The 17,255-nt window shown below is 44.3% G+C and overlaps 1 protein-coding gene across 12 annotated transcripts in view; it reads left to right on the top strand.

Moving 5' to 3' along the window:
- Nucleotides 1–17,255, top strand: part of BLTP1 (bridge-like lipid transfer protein family member 1) — a 705,550-nt gene that overhangs the window by 600,049 nt on the left and 88,246 nt on the right. For all 12 annotated transcript variants that reach the window (XM_063920260.1, XM_063920265.1, XM_063920266.1 and 9 more), the window contains 2 exons: nucleotides 16,466–16,645; nucleotides 16,722–16,859. In XM_063920260.1, the coding sequence (XP_063776330.1) occupies nucleotides 16,466–16,645; nucleotides 16,722–16,859 (318 nt within the window). The remainder of the gene's footprint in view (nucleotides 1–16,465; nucleotides 16,646–16,721; nucleotides 16,860–17,255) is intronic.

Here is a 17,255-nt window from a genome sequence, read left to right on the forward strand (position 1 = left end):
TATGGATAGGGCGAAATTGAGGACTCGTCCCCAATTTCTTCCTAAGGTGGTATCAGCGTTTCATTTGAACCAACCTATTGTGGTGCCTGCGGCTACTCGGGACTTGTAGGATTCCAAGTTGCTGGACGTAGTCAGGGCCCTGAAAATCTATGTTACCAGGACGGCTGGAGTCAGGAAAACTGACTCGCTATTTATCCTGTATGCGCCCAACAAGCTGGGTGCTCCTGCTTCAAAGCAGTCTATTGCTCGCTGGATCTGTAGTACGATTCAACTTGCACATTCTGCGGCTGGACTGCCGCATCCTAAATCTGTAAAAGCCCATTCCACGAGGAAAGTGGGCTCTTCTTGGGCGGCTGCCCGAGGGGTCTCGGCTTTACAACTTTGCCGAGCTGCTACTTGGTCGGGTTCAAACACTTTTGCTAAATTCTACAAGTTTAATACCCTGGCTGAGGAGGACCTTGAGTTTGCTGATTCGGTGCTGCAGAGTCATCCGCACTCTCCCGCCCGTTTGGGAGCTTTGGTATAATCCCCATGGTCCTTACGGAGTCCCCAGCATCCACTAGGACGTCAGAGAAAATAAGAATTTACTCACCGGTAATTCTATTTCTCGTAGTCCGTAGTGGATGCTGGGCGCCCATCCCAAGTGCGGATTGTCTGCAATACTTGTATATAGTTATTGCCTAACTAAAGGGTTATTGTTTGGAGCCATCTGTTTGAGAGGCTCAGTTGTTATTCATACTGTTCACTGGGTATAGTATCACGAGTTGTACGGTGTGATTGGTGTGGCTGGTATGAGTCTTACCCGGGATTCCAAATCCTTTCCTTATTGTGTCAGCTCTTCCGGGCACAGTTTCCTAACTGAGGTCTGGAGGAGGGGCATAGAGGGAGGAGCCAGTGCACACCAGGTAGTCCTAAATCTTTCTTAGTTGTGCCCAGTCTCCTGCGGAGCCGCTATTCCCCATGGTCCTTACGGAGTCCCCAGCATCCACTACGGACTACGAGAAATAGAATTACCGGTGAGTAAATTCTTATTTTTTTTATGGTCTGTACCGTTTTTTCACTCTCCAGGTTTCCATTGAAAGTATATGAAAAGGGGCGTGGCCACGGGTACCTTTTCGAATGTGTATCAATGTTTGTGTAAATTGTCGGGGGGTTTGTTGCTGCAGATGCAGTGGGACTATTTTGGGTGTGGGGCTGGAGCTGCAGCTCCATCAGTCCCATTGCTAATCCTGCTCTGTGAAAACACAGCACAGGAGGCAAAGGGCAGAGCCTCCCATTGGATGTAACCTGTGTGGGAGGGAGTTTCTCGCCCAATCAGCTGTGGACTGGGTTTGATAGACCTGCCACTAACCCAATTAGAGCTCCTAGCCACGCCCAGCGTTAGATGTCCAGGCACAGAGTCACAGGGCTATTATATAGGAGATACTACTGTGTGGCGTAATTTTGAATAATTGAGAGTACTATGCGTCTTAATTATTTTACACCGCTATATCTTTGCGCCATGCCTTTTTGCACGCACTGTCCATGTTATAGATCTTGGGGGGGATGGGTCACCAAAATGTCTAGTTACAGCTCTGAGGATGAGATCAGTCACATTTGTATTTGTAGACAGGTGCAAAATTGATAGTTTGCAGGAAATGATAATTCACAGATTTTTTAAAATAGCTCTGCGTATTTACTTTACGAGTCCCACCAGCATCCCTACAAACCATGCAGAGCAGACGCCATCTAATCAGCAATAACTTAGGGTTTCCGGTGTATTCTACGTCCAGGAAAAGGTTCACGTAGGATACCCTTCCGCCCTTTGCTGATAGATAAAGTGTGCTTTAACCTGCTAGGCTGCGGGTATGAGGAAAAACCGGACGATGCCCCCAATTGATAATGTCGATATTATCTTAAACCATAAAGCTATTCCGTTAAACACACTTTTACCATGGAGCCGCTGCGGCCGCTAGACTTAATACACACGCTACGTACTTTGTACGCTATTTGCGTACAGAGTCCCGTACCGTGTACGTACTTAGCGTACAAACGCCGCGCTGGGGGTGCAAAGTACACACAGCGCGTACACACTCTTGATATACTTTAAACCTTATTAATAATGTAATGCAATTATATTATTACACTCTAAACCTTATACAGTTAGGTAATGTAATACGCTTTAAACCCTAGCAGGGAAAAGAGGACACAACACCGATTTGTAGTTAAACACTGGGCTCCGACACCTCAGCGTATATATATCTGGAAGGGGATAACAATACAATTTATACACTACAATACAACAGAGTAAATGGCTACAGTCAATGTACATACGTGAGAATATTCGCATGCGCTTCCTGGTCCAGTCCTCCGCTAATCAGGTAGATAGCGTTAAGAGTCTTCTGACCGGCCAGGCAGCAACAGGCTTTTTATACACTACTTTCAAAAGCAATACAATGGATACTGTAATCCCTTTGTCCATTGGACACAGGGATGCATCTTTACATTACAGGAGAGGTCATAGGTTGATTTAAAAAGGTGGGCGATGTCTTTCTCAACTGCTCTTGTGGGTGGTCTCCTGTGGATTCCCGCCGCATACATAATATACAGTAAATACAGTTTATATCTATATTCTACTTCTGCACATAACTATACGCAGGAACATGCGATCTACCTCTAACCAACACCGGAATGTTACCCTTAAAATACCCTACAGCTGGATACCAGACATCACCTTATAACCTTAGTCTGTCCCTTCCTATCATGCAAAGGTGAATCCCCTAGTCCTGGAATCATTTAAACTGTTGATACTTGCTGATGTGGTGCAGGGGGGCTATGTGTACAATGTGCACTATTTGGATTAAATATGTAATGTTTTGATAACCCTCTATGCGCTCACAAACTCCGCCGTAAATACCCATACCACGCGCAGGACCGCGGGAGCGACCATACGCAAATTGCGGATATGTGCACGCACGGCGGAACAAGTGCACGCGCAGCGGGCATGTGTGTGGTTAGTACGTAATGTGTGTACTGGAATATTTTTCGACTTTGACAGTCCACCCTTTGGCAGTCAACAATAACTGCCACTATCTAAACACTAAACAGAAAAATATACAATACAATATCTACAGATGGTTGGATGGTAGGAGGAGAGGTGTAGGTGGGAAATGTATGACCTAGTGGGATAGTAAAAGCATGTATGTATGAATCCATGTCTGAGGGGCATGTATCATCGTGCCGTATATGTTCTAGATAAGCTTCGAGGTATTGCGAAGTATACATTAAATCCTTCTTATCCCGTATTAAGGGTCTGTAAGTGGGCCAACAAACACTACCGAGCTCTTTTCGGCTTCTTGTTCCAACAAATGGGGTGCACATTTAGTTGATGATACATGGAGGGGGAACATATGTGAGTGCTAGTATATGTGGATATCTTTTGTCGACTGTGTGTCACTAACTGAAGGTTGTAGAGATGAAGATAAGACACATATCAAAAATACATTCACATAACATTTTCGTAATCATTCTTGGGTGTAGTCGATGTCTTTTCCGGATGGGTGTATCTGGGCAGAGGGGGAGACAAAGGAAAAACGGGTGAAAGAAACGGGCCATGGAATTCATTTACAATACTTATCATAACATTGTCTCTATGGATGGGTCGTAAATTAAATCTGCTGCTGTAACAATGCCCCCGCTCCTTAAACTCATCAATTTTGTGCCGTGCTTGCGCCGCATCAGAATTCGAACACACCTAAATATCAAACCAAAAATTATGACGACTCCCAGGATACAAAGGAGAGACTTTCCTACACTCATAATAACATTTTGAGCCCACTCTCCTAATCCTGAGAACCAATTTTCGTAGGTTCAACCATGAGACCCAGCCGGTCAGCTCATTACCCACAGCGGTCAGGGTAAGATTGTGCCTCCTCCGGAACTCCCACTTCAACTGCAATATATCATCCATCTTTTGATCGATAATCCCTGTGGGGTCGTCAGTGCTGTTTGTGATATACGTGCAGCACTTCACACCATATTGAGTTGCCAAAGTGACACAGTACCCACCCGTCACAGCTGTGATATAATTAAGGACCATCCTATGCTGGATCAGTTCTGTCTTGTAAGCTTGCAACTCCCTACCCGTATACCTGAAGGTGTCGTCATACATCTCAGTGATATTATCTATCAAGTTCGCTAGCGCATGGATAATACCTATAATTTATAATTCCTCTGGCAGTACGGGTGATGTCTAATGCGAGAAGAAATTGAATCCCGGTGGATTCGTGGATCAAATCAGAGGCTACGTGCTCTGTCCCATCTATGAGGTGTCTCTTAACGATGTGTTCATAGTGAGTATGAGTATAAGGAGCCTGAGCACTGCGGTGAACGTCTTTCATCTTATCATGGGTTATGGTGATGACCTCTGGCAACACTCTTCCAATGTAACACAATCCCTCTGAGTTTGGGGCAAGCCACTTATACGCCTTCCTCCCACATATGAAATAGGCATCATCGGGGAGAACATATGGGACAGAATATGACATTACCATATTACAAACTTTCCAAGTGAAAAACCCAATCCCTAGTTCTCCCATCTGCTCAGTACAAGTATCAGGCTGGATGATATGAGCACAGTACCCTGGTGATACTTCTCCAACCCACATGGTCTTGCTTCCCTTGAGTATACCTATACCGAAAATACTTTCCACTGTTGGCTATTTGGCGTACAAGTTCAGAGTCTATGGGTATCCTATCAGCTCTGTGTGAAAAGGCCATGGTCTGGTTATTCCATGTCCCCTCCCAATTTCCTGGTTTTCGGTAATTGGAAATGTTGAAACATAATAAGGATCTATCTACATGATACTGGTGGAGCTTCAAACTAGGGGGCCTAGAAATATTAAATTTCTTGTCCACCGGTCTCCCACCCCGTAATTCGAGTACCTCATCTATTGCTAAAGGGTACGGTACTAATCCTGACTTGCTCTGACCTTGAGGTACTTGTGAGCACACCCAGCATTCTGTTTGGTTTAAAACCTTACCCACTAGTGAGTGGTAATCACTCAATGGATGACGGTCCATGTTGATATTAAGGCTGGACTGACATCTCTGGATGCACCCATCCTCAACTATGTTCTCACAATTTTTACAAATGCAATTTTCCTCAGCCAATAACCCTTCACAGTGCCTCCGAGCTCCCTGACTACCAGATCGTTTTCTGATACTCGCCTTTGCTCGAGTGATGTGTTGCTCTTGGAATTCTACAAATCCGTCCTCGCCATCAGAACCCATTCCAGATCCTTTCTCGACCTCTCTGGGACTCTCACCGAAACAGACTGTTTTGGTCAACAACAGGGTTAACAGGAAAACCCGGAACGCAGTCTCTTGGGGTAAGTCCTTCTTGTTAAAGGAAGAGAAAGGAAACAAGAAGGGGGAGGAAAAGGGAAGGAGAGAAGGAGGGTAGTGGGAGATGGAGGAAATAATAAAAAAGAAAACTGGTGCGACAACCGCCTCTGGTCTTGTTGTTCTCCGTGCTCAGGTGCCGTGACAACAGTCCTGCCTCTCAAACTACCCGAAACAGACACTCCAGTGATACGATGTTCTCTACACTCTGCTCTTTGTCACGGGTTCTCTCTGGGTCAGCGACCTTCTTACAGTGGGACGAGTGGACCCAAGTCTCTCTTTCGGCAACCTTTAATGCTGTCGTGCTGGTTACTAAGACTTGGTACGGTCCTTCCCACCTGTCAATGAGGCAACCTGAGCGTAGAAAATTTCGAATCATTACATAATCCCCAGGTTCAATGTCATGACAATTACTGTTTGGCAGGTCAGGAATCACCAGCTTTAGATTTTTGTTTTGATTCCTCAGCTGTTGGCTCATCTTAACCAAATATTTTACAGTCACTTCGTTATTGCATTTCAAATCATCCTGGGGGTCTATCATTACATGGGGTTCTCGACCAAAAAGAATCTCAAAGGGTGATAGGTTAAGGGGGGACCTGGGAGTGGTTAACCTGGGAGTGGTTCTGATGCTGTACAATACTAGCGGCAAAGCCTCTGGCCACAACAATCCAGTTTCAGCCATCACTTTGCTCAGCTTATTCTTAATAGTGCTGTTTACTCTCTCCACCTTCGCACTCGCCTGTGGGCGGTACGGAGTGTGCAGCTTGCTATTAATTCCCATCAGTTTGCACATAACCTGAAAGACTTCACCTGTAAAATGGGTACCCCTATCGCTTTCAATTATTCTAGGGATACCATATCTACACACAAATTCCTGCACAATTTTCTTTGCAGTGAACGTAGCAGTATTTGTGGCAGCAGGGAACGCTTCTACCCAATTGGAAAACACATCAATACAGACTAATACATATTTTAAATTCCTACAGGGTGGTAACTGTATGAAATCAATCTGTATTACCTGAAAAGGGCCGTCTGTCGGCGGGATATGGGATGGTTCTGTTGGTATTTACTTTCCAATATTCTTCCTCAAGCAAATAAGACATGTCATTGCTCTCTTACCCGCATGAGAAGAGAATCCTGGCGCACACCAGTAGGCTCTCACCAGCTTACACATACCCTCTTTACCCAGATGAGTCAGACCGTGTGCCGCCTCAGCTAAGCTTGGAATATATGCTCTGGGGGCCACTGGCTTACCCTGTCCATCTGTCCAGAGTCCTGAGGACTTCTGGCCATATCCCTTTGACCTCCAGACCGCCTTTTCCTGTGGAGAACACAAATTTTGCATTTCACTTAATTTTTGTGTGTTGACGGTATTGAATACCATCAGTTGTGTGATGTCTGTCTGTATGGGGGTGCTGGCTGCTGATTTAGCAGCTTCGTCTGCCCAGCTGTTACCAAGTGAGATTGGATCTTGGTTGTAAGTATGTGCTTTGCACTTGATAACAGCAACTCGGTCTGGTTCTTGTATCGCTGTTAGAAGCCTTTTTATGTGGGATGCATGCGCTACAGGTGTGCCAGCTGCTGTCATGAAATTTCTGAGGCACCATAGGGCCCCGAAATCATGCACTACTCCAAAGGCATACCTAGAATCTGTATATATATTGGCTGACTTACTCTTGGCCAATTCACACGCTCTGGTTAGGGCGACCAGCTCAGCAACTTGTGCTGAGTGCGGTGGGCCCAGGGGTTCAGCTTCTATGATACCTCTGTCATCTACGACTGCGTATCCAGTACACAGGTCTCCCGAGTCCGTCTGTCTGTGGCAACTACCGTCAGTGTAAAAGGTAAAATCTACGCCTTCCAGTGGGTTGTCACTAATGTCGGGTCTTGCAGTGAAAGTCTGGTTCAGATATTCCATACAATCATGCGTGTCAGTATCTGCACTAAATCCTCCTTCACCATCATTCTCATCCTCCACCCTTTGTGCCTGTCCAGGCACACCCGGCAGATAAGTTGCAGGATTTAGTGTGCTGCATCTCTTTATGGTGATGTTTACAGGGGCCATTAGTGCTAATTCCCACCTTGTAAACCGTGCTGATGAGACATGTGTGGTTTGGGCGGAGTTTAGTAAGGCTGATACTGCATGAGGCGTATGGACTGTCAGGTTGTGTCCTAACACTACGTCTTCGCTTTCACTCACTAGCAAAGCTATCGCTGCAACACTTCGCAAGCATGTGGGGAGAGACCGCGCTACGGTGTCCAACTGTGCACTGTAGTAAGCTACCGGCCTGCTGGCATCACCATGTCTCTGGGTTAGGACACCTGCCGCACACCCAGCACTTTCCGTACCGTACAGTTCAAAGGGTTTCCCATAATCTGGCATGCCTAATGCAGGTGCCTGTGATAGGCACTGTTTGAGTCTCTCAAATGCCAGTTCGGACTCATCTGTGTGCGAGATCCGATTGGGTTTGTTTGAAGAGACCATTTCTTGCAAAGGCAAGACCAGTATGGAGAACCCTGGGATCCAGTTTCGGCAGTACCCACACATTCCAAGAAAAGTGCGGATCTGTTGCTGGGTTTGTGGCAGAGTCATGTCGCGAATCGCCTGTATTCTATCAGCAGTAAGATGTCTAAGTCCTTGCGTCAAGCAATGTCCCAAATATTTTACCCTGGTTTGGCACAACTGCAACTTATCCTTTGAAACCTTGTGTCCCGTATTAGAAAGGTGAAACAGAAGCTGTGTTGTGTCTTTTCAAGGACGATTCGAGTGAATCAGAACACAGCAGTAAGTCATCTACATACTGTATTAATACTGATCCGCTCTCAGGTTGAAAGGATTGTAAACAGTCATGCAGAGCCTGGGAGAAAATACTTGGGATGTCAATGAAACCTTGGGGGAGACGAGTCCAGGTGTACTGTACTCCCCTGTATGTAAATGCAAACAGGTATTGGCTGTCAGGGTGCAGAGGGACAGAAAAGAAAGCAGAACAGAGGTCAATGACAGTGAAAAATTTTGCAGTAGGGGGAATTTGCATGAGGATGACAGCTGGATTTGGCACTACTGGGAATTGGCTCTAAACTATCTTGTTTATCCCTCTTAGATCCTGCACTAGCCTGTAACCCCTCCCCCCACTCTTTTTCACAGGGAAGATGGGACTATTGGCAGTGCTGGATGTCCTAACTAGGATGCCCTGTTGTAGCAAGCGCTCTATGACTGGGTACACTCCTAATTCCACCTCTGGCTTCAGAGGATACTGTGGGATTTTGGGAGCTATACTACCATCTTTTATTTGCACTACTACGGGAGCTACATTCGCCATCAATCCAGTGTCTTGTCCATCTTTGGTCCAGAGGGATCCTGGTGTTTGTGAGATCATTTCCTCTACCTTGGATGGACACCTGTCTATACCAGCAGAGTGTGACATTTGCCTTTGTGGGGTGTCTAACATATCCTGCACTTCCTGAACGTGATTCTCGGGTATATCCAAGAAGACACCCTCAGGAGTACAATATATGACACACCCCATTTTACACAATAGATCTCTCCCCAGTAGATTAGTCGGAGCCGATGCAGCTAACAAAAAGGAATGCTTGGTCTGCAAAGGCCCTATCGTAATCTCCGCAGGTCTACTCAAAGGGTAGTGTTGTACTACTCCTGTTACTCCCATTGCCGAAATTGTTTTACCCGTGGTTTTCATACCTACCGTTGAATTTAACACTGACCTGGCCGCCCCTGTATCTACAAGAAAAGGTAATGATCTACCAGCTACATCAACTGTGACCTCAGGTTCACTACCAAGGCTAGCAATCAACTTTCACTGGCTGCAGACTACAGGTGTGGCCCAACCCCTATTGTATATTGTGACCCTCCCGCAGCGCGCTGGCGACTACAATATGTGAGGGGGTAGCTGAGAATTTTCAGAGGTCTGCCAGTCCCTCTCTGGTGGGTACCTCCTTGTTTCCCCTGCATGCGGGTCATAACTTCTCCTATGCGATCCCTGATCCCTATCATGTGTATTATAATGTGGTTCATATCCTGGTCTAGGGGGTCGATATACCTTATGTGTGCCTTTATAACTGCAATTCCGTGCAAAATGTCCTTCCTTCCGACAGTTATAGCATACTACTACATGCGACTTACCATCAGGGGTCTGGGGTTTTGGCTGATGCGGTTTGGATGTAAGGGCATTTATACTTACTGTCATCAGCTTATCCCCCTGTGACTCCCTGTGCTTAAAGATGTTCCGATCGCGCTCGATAGCGGACTCTCTTAATGCAGCCACCGAGATACCTCTCCAGTTAGGTAGAGTGGTTTGTACCCTTGTTCTTAATGTCTCTTTTAACCCGTTTATTAATACTGACACAGCTACCTCCCTGTGATGTACATTTTCCTTAATGTCCTCGACCCCAGTGTATCTAGCCATTTCCTGCAGTGCTCGGTGGAAATATTCAGATGCCGTTTCACCTTCTTTTTGTCTTATGGAAAAGATTTTATTCCATTTGACAACAGTAGGGAAATATACTCCTAATTGCAGATTGATCTGTCGTACATTCTCCTGAGTGTCCTCATCAGTAAGAGGTACTACTGCGTCTAATTTACAATCAGTAATGAATTTCGCAGGGTCAATATTGAAAGGTAAACATGCCCTTAGCACTGTTCGCCAATCTTTGTTTGTGGGTTCGGTGGCGTTACCTAATTCTTTAATAAACCTCTGGCATGCGACTAGATCTTTCTGGGATCGGGAAATTCAGACATAATTGTCCTCAATTCTGTCCGGGACCAGGGACAATGCATAGCAATGTTCCTGATGGGAGTGACTCCCTGAGCGTCAGTCTTCCCATTGGGGACTGCGATCACCCTGACAGGATTTAATTCAATTACATCATTCTGAGTTGACTCCACAATCTGAGGTGCTATTGTCTCTACATAATGTATGGTACCGTACTTACCTGTGGACACGACCTCACTTATCACTCCGCTAGGGGGCCTTACAACTGATCTTACTGGTTGGGCCGTGCCCACCTGAGTGTTCTGTATGGTGGCTGCTAGAGAGAGTGCCGATATCGTGCTGGGCTCATCTTCTTGCTCGCAGTCCTGAGGAAAGTTTAAAATGGGATACAACTTGCACGGGTTAGCATTAGTACATTTATCAACTATACTCTTATCGGATACCAATATGCCATTGTCTGTAGCCACTTTCTCCCCTACAATATACGGTGGTGGTGGTGCGGTTGCCATCATTTTCCTGCCAGGTTTGGAACCTGCTGCGTAAGCTAGTTCCCTTTGCATATCGCCCTCTTGCTGCCATAAATTTAAACAGTTTGTGTGTCTGACCCTTTGCTTTCTGGATTTTATCAGACATATCCTATTCCTTAAATTCCGCAATACCTCTGGTTCAAAACTGCCTACCTTAGAGAATGGTTCCCTATCTTCCACAGTCATACGTTCCCATTCATTGCAAAAAACTTCTGTGTGTGGTCCATGCTTCTCACACATTATGTACCTCGCCGACCCCCTGGGCCGCGGAATGTCAACCTGAACCCTGGTTGACCGTCCCTTACTTGAGCAACTGGCCCCCATATTTTGCAGGTATAGTCCTTTTGGCTAATCCCACAAAAATAACCAAAATACTCAATATAAGGCAACGGTGAAAGTCCTCCGAGTGCTTTCACCCACTCACGCCACCGTTGGCCAGTACTACCATACACTCTTGATAGCGCAGGCAATCTACCCAACCTAGGGCCCCTACGTAACCTCTATTTACTGGGAGTGACTTACCCTTTCCAGTGAATATTGGTAGTTGGAGAGTTCCTGAGAGAGACCAGCAAAAACTCCCTAAACCTTTATTATACACAAATCACGCTTGCGTATGCTATATCCAGCGCTAATGATCCCGCGATTTTACGCAAAGCTCGTAAAAAGAGTATCACGTTGCGCTAACTGTTGCACCCACAAACGCGCGGTCCAATCGCACAGCGTATAGGTAATTGTTACTTATCCGCCGTACGACCAATGGAATCGATTTTTCAGGCTGCGAAACCTCAGCCATGGCGTATCAAAAACAAGCCTATATGGGTAAACCTCGCTAACCCCCTGGGCTGCGGTACTCTAAACCTCGCTGACCTCTTGGGCCGCGGTACTCTAAACCTCGCTGACCTCTTGGGCCGCGGTACTCTGCTACCTTGCTCCTTTGTACTTCAATCTATATTAACATGAGTCAGCTGCCTCACGCCACCGAGCCTCCACTCACTCGGTGTACCACTTCTACGGGATCCCGAATTCCCTGGGTCCACAAAACCTTTATTATGTTTGCACACTCACGTTCGTTCACTCAAATACACTTTGGTTTTTCTGTACAGAAAATTAACTTTCATTCAGATAAACCGCCTTAGTACCAGAGGTAATACAGTAAAAAAGGTTTTATTTAAACTAAATTTTGGAAACCGAGCAATTTGTGCTATTGTAGCGTGGCTACTGTTCCGCCCCTAAACTAAACAATGCTATTGTGTAATTTGTACTTAGCGGTCGTACCCTTACGCACGTTGCGTAAACACGCGACCGTGCGTATGTCTTTACGTTGCGTACGCAGTCCCGTACCTTGTCCGAGACACGTGTACAAAAACCGTACGTCCGCAATAGTACAAATCCCACACTTCTATAAATGTAAGCGATATTACCTATAATCGTTTACTTAACACAACACAGTTTCTTTCTGTATAAACCTGTTTAACTAGGCCAGACTGTATTTGTGTTTTACGTTTACTTCCTTAATATTTATTCTACATTTTAAACTAAATAGCAACAAATTTCTCCATACAGGTCTAAATGAATCTAGTAATCAGTACTTATGGCAACAATATGAGCAGGTATACAAATACAAAGTACAGGTGTATGCTTGTGTTGTGTGCGCATTTGGCGCCAAATAGAAATTCACAGATTTTTTTTAAATAGCTTTGCGTATTTACTTTATGGGTCCCACCAGCATCCCTACAAACCATGCAGAGCAGACGCCATCTAATCAGCAATAACTTAGGGTTTCCGGTGTATTCTACGGCCAGGAAAAGGTTCACGTAGGATACCCTTCCGCCCTTTGCTGATAGATAAAGTGTGCTTTAACCTGCTAGGCTGCGGGTATGAGGAAAAAATGGACGATGCCCCCAATTGATAATGTCAATATTATCTTAAACCATAAAGCTATTCCGTTAAACACACTTTTACCATGGAGCCGCTGCGGCTGCTAGACTTAATACACACGCTACGTACTTTGTACACTATTTGCGTACAGAGTCCCGTACCGTGTACGTACTTAGCGTACAAACGCCGCGCTGGGGGTACAAAGTACACACAGCGCATACACACTCTTGATATACTTTAAACCTTAATAATGTAATGCAATGATATTATTACACTCTAAACCTTATACAGTTAGGTAATGTAATACGCTTTAAACCCTAGCAGGGAAAAAGAGGACACAACACCGATTTGTAGTTAAACACTGGGCTCCGACACCTCAGCGTATATATATCTGGAAGGGGATAACAATACAATTTATACACTACAATACAACAGAGTAAATGGCTACAGTCAATGTACATACGTGAGAATATTCGCATGCGCTTCCTGGTCCAGTCCTCCGCTAATCAGGTAGATAGCGTTAAGAGTCTTCTGACCGGCCAGGCAGCAACAGGCTTTTTATACACTACTTCCAAAAGCAATACAATGGATACTGTAATCCCTTTGTCCATTGGACACAGGGATGCATCTTTACATTACAGGAGAGGTCATAGGTTGATTTGAAAAGGTGGGCGATGTCTTTCTCAACTGCTCTTGTGGGTGGTCTCCTTTGGATTCCCGCCGCATACATAATATACAGTAAATACAGTTTATATCTATATTCTACTTCTGCACATAACTATACACAGGAACATGCGATCTTCCTCTAACCAACACCGGAATATTACCCTTAAAATACCCTACAGCTGGATACCAGACATCACCTTATAACCTTAGTCTGTCCCTTCCTATCATGCAAAGGTGAATCCCCTAGTCCTGGAATCATTTAAACTGTTGATACTTGCTGATGTGGTGCAGGGGGGCTATGTGTACAATGTGCACTATTTGGATTAAATATGTAATGTTTTGATAACCTTCTATGCGCTCACAAACTCCGCCGTAAATACCCATACCACGCGCAGGACCGCGGGAGCGACCATACGCAAATTGCGGATATGTGCACGCACGGCGGAACAAGTGCACGCGCAGCGGGCATGTGTGTGGTTAGTACGTAATGTGTGTACTGGAATATTTTTCGACTTTGACAGCAGGAACACCTTAGCACCGGCCCTGCAACCCACCATTTGCTCCTAAACACTGGAAAACAGACCAAAGCTTTCAGGCAAATTGGTTAAATCAGTGATTTATTCAATTTGTCTGAACAACTGTTTTTGTCCATTTCCCAGTATTTGGTAGCAAATGGTTTATTGTCATTTACTCCCATCCATTGATTTTAATTCCAACCTGACAGATGGTCTGCCAAATAATTGTATAGTGCATGCCCAACTTACGCTGTTAGAAATGTATATGGCCCTCCTGGTGGCAGACTCTCTCCCCATGGCAGAGGCTTTGATATTTGTGCTTTCCCAAGCCTGGTAGGGATCCGTCTTATCCAGATTCTTATTGTCCTTACTTTCCACTGATGTCAAAATTCTAGCATTAATGTGATTCTTGAAATTATTCACACTGACCAAACTGGCTTCATACCGGGACCTTCAACTTCTGATAATCCCCAGCTCTTTTATACTTGTTTGCAAATGTGCTGATCAGGTGATGGAGGATGCCTTGGTTGTGTCCTTGGATGCAGCCTAGGCTTTTACCTCTGTAGGATGCCCATAATAATGGCAGGTGCTTTCTAGATTTGGTGTGGGTCCCAGTTTTCTACAGTAGCTTGGTTACATCTCTACTCTTGTCCTGCTACTAGGGCCTCTCTGAATTTATTTTCTATGGGTTTCTTTCAACTGTGTTGGGGCACAGACAGGGTTGTCCGTTAACCCCTTTTGTTATTCGCCATTGCCATAGAGCCATTGGCCTGAGCAATAATGACTTTCCCTGATGTTTCTGGGCTATTGGTCTCAGTTTGGCAGGAATGTATAGCTCTTTAGGCTGGTGATATGTTATATGTGTCTCTCCTGTAGAGCTACCTGTCTTCTTTATTGACAATTGTGAATCTATTTGGCTTCTGTTCTGGAGTAAGGATTAATTGGGATGAATCTGTTGTCCTTGTTTTTAATAATGGGACAGTGTCGCCTTCTCTAAACTTTGTACTCTTGAGGGTTGATCTCTGTGGCAGTCCATTGGAGTAGACTGACAATGGAGTTTTATCTTCCTTTGCTCAATTAATTCCATATTTTAACGTCCCATCATATCTGTTTTAAGGATATTTGCAGCTCCGTAACACACTCTGTGCACAGTGGAGGAGTGATGCCCTCACTATTTTTGAATTCCATGTTCAGCTTATTCTTCAGACCCCTATCTAAATATCAATTACACAAGCAGTATTACTGTTTCATTTGAGACTTGCATAGAGTCTATTAGACCCCAGTACACCTTAGTGGGTTTGATCGGTTATCTAAAAACTCCTGTCCTAAGCGTGGAGCCTCTAGAGCTTTTTTCTGGCATTTGCTTTGGTCTTACTGCCTTGTCTCCTCATTCTGGTCCTTGTTCTGGAATGTATAGGTAGCACTGGAATTACTTTTGTTTAACCCCCTGCTTATGTATTTTTGTCCTAGGTCTAGCTGACTCTAAATTTTCTCTGCACTGTACGTTAATCTCTTTGTGTCTGCCAAGGTCTGTATTGATCAGAACTGTTTGTTTTTGTTTGCTCGGTTGGGTCTGGTTAACGCCACCATCTCTCATGAGCGCTTTATGACCTTTAAAAGGCAATGCCCCCTCAAATTTGAAAGGGTTTGGTCCCTTTGGCAATCATAACATTATGCTTGTCTATACTCAAACCTAACTCGTAGATTTGTGTCCTGTAGTTGTCTCCACTACCTAACCTCTAGTTCCTTTTATTTATATTTTATGTATCATGCTTTTTGTTCCCCTATATTTTACATGTTCCCTACTCGATGTTGCTCAGAGATTGTTTGCCCATGTTGCCTAATTCTCCTACTTTATGTACTTATATATGTGCCTGAGATTCTGTTTTTGAGGTTCTGCTTTGTTGGTTTTATTCTTTTTTTTTTTTTCCTTATTTGTATGATACCTGAAATTTTTTTAATAAATATACTCAATTAAAAGAAAGGCATGCAGCTAAAGGGAACAAATATTTGTAAATGCAAAAAGTTCTATATTCTACTCTGCTTTGGTGTCCCTTTTAAAGGTAGGGTTTTTTTTTTTGGTTTTTTTTACCTTGACGGAGGTTTAGAGCCTTCGGGCTCTATGTACTAAACCTTGGAGAGAGATACAGTGGAGTTAAAGTACCATCCAATTGGCTCCTAACTGCCATCTTTGAAAAATGACAGGTAGGAGCTGATTGGTTGGTACTTTATCTCCGTACACTTTATCTCTGTCCAAGGCTTAGTAAGTAGACCGTAGAGTTCTGCAAAGTTTGTCTACTTTGTAGGTAGAACCACGCTTGAGCTATGTGTTTGCCAAGTGTTAATCTTGTTTGCCTCATACAGCCCAGCAAAAGTTCTGTTATTCTTTGATATCAGCTACTCTGAATGCCACCAATGACCATGACATCACCCCATGAATGAATACTAAAAGGATGTGCAGCACATTTTCTCAGGACAATTAAAAATAACCTAACAAAAAAATAACATGTATCCTATGTTCACAACACACACGTGCATTCTATATTTAATATAACAAGCTCATATAGGTTCTGATTTAGAATTGCACATAAGAGCAAATGTGTTTTGGTGCTACCGATAAGGCAGACCTGGAAATGCAAATGTGCAGATGCATCTTAGCTTCCACGCACACATTGCATCTTTACATTCAACTCTAAATCAGACCCAAAATGTGTTTTCTGGTACTGGATGCAGGAAATGTTTCAGCAATTGGACTTCTTAATTGTAGGTCATGTGGATGAAGAGCTTACTTCTGTGACAGGCCGAAAGGACTCCCTCAGCATTAACCTGGAGTTTGTCAAAGTCAGTTTGTCCAGAATGAGACGCTCTGGAGGAGCTTCTTTCTTTGAAAGTGTGTCTGCGAACAAGACATCAAGTAAAATGGACACCACTTTAATAAATATCTCAGGTATTGTATGTTTTTTGAGTGGACAGACTAGTTTTAGACTCTGCGTCAGTATGCTGATTGTCTCTTTTCCCATCAGCTGTCTGTGACATAGGCTCTGCTTCCTTCAAGTATGACATGCGTCGCCTTAGTGAAATTTTGGCATTTCCGAGGGCTTGGTATAGAAGGAGTATTGCTAGACGTCTTTTTCTTGGTGATCAAACCATCAATTTACCAGGTAAGGTGCCATAGCTATTCTAGTACTCTATTAACAAAGTAAAGGTTATGGTCTGCATTGCTTTCAGTTAGCTGCGAACAAGGTCATGTGACTTCTTTACGGGCAAATTCCATAATCATAACTTTTGCTTTTCAATTAGAAACCTGCTTGAAGTTAAAGCATGCTTCAATGGAAACCACCGCAGCTTTTAGTTCACAGCTCCAGGGTAGGTAAAACGTTGGAAAAAATATTGAACTCTCCAACGTTTATTTGGGCAGTGAAAAACCCAGGGTAAAGATACGCCTTCTACAGAAACATAGATCAGTGGGGGGCCTTGGAGTCCCTGATCATCTTAGATATTATAGAGCTACTCATTTAGCTACATGCATCCTTTTGTCATGCTTCTCCTGACCAAAT

The sequence above is a fragment of the Pseudophryne corroboree genome, chromosome 1 (genome assembly GCF_028390025.1).
Source record: "Pseudophryne corroboree isolate aPseCor3 chromosome 1, aPseCor3.hap2, whole genome shotgun sequence".
NCBI classification, from domain to species: Eukaryota; Metazoa; Chordata; class Amphibia; order Anura; family Myobatrachidae; genus Pseudophryne; species Pseudophryne corroboree.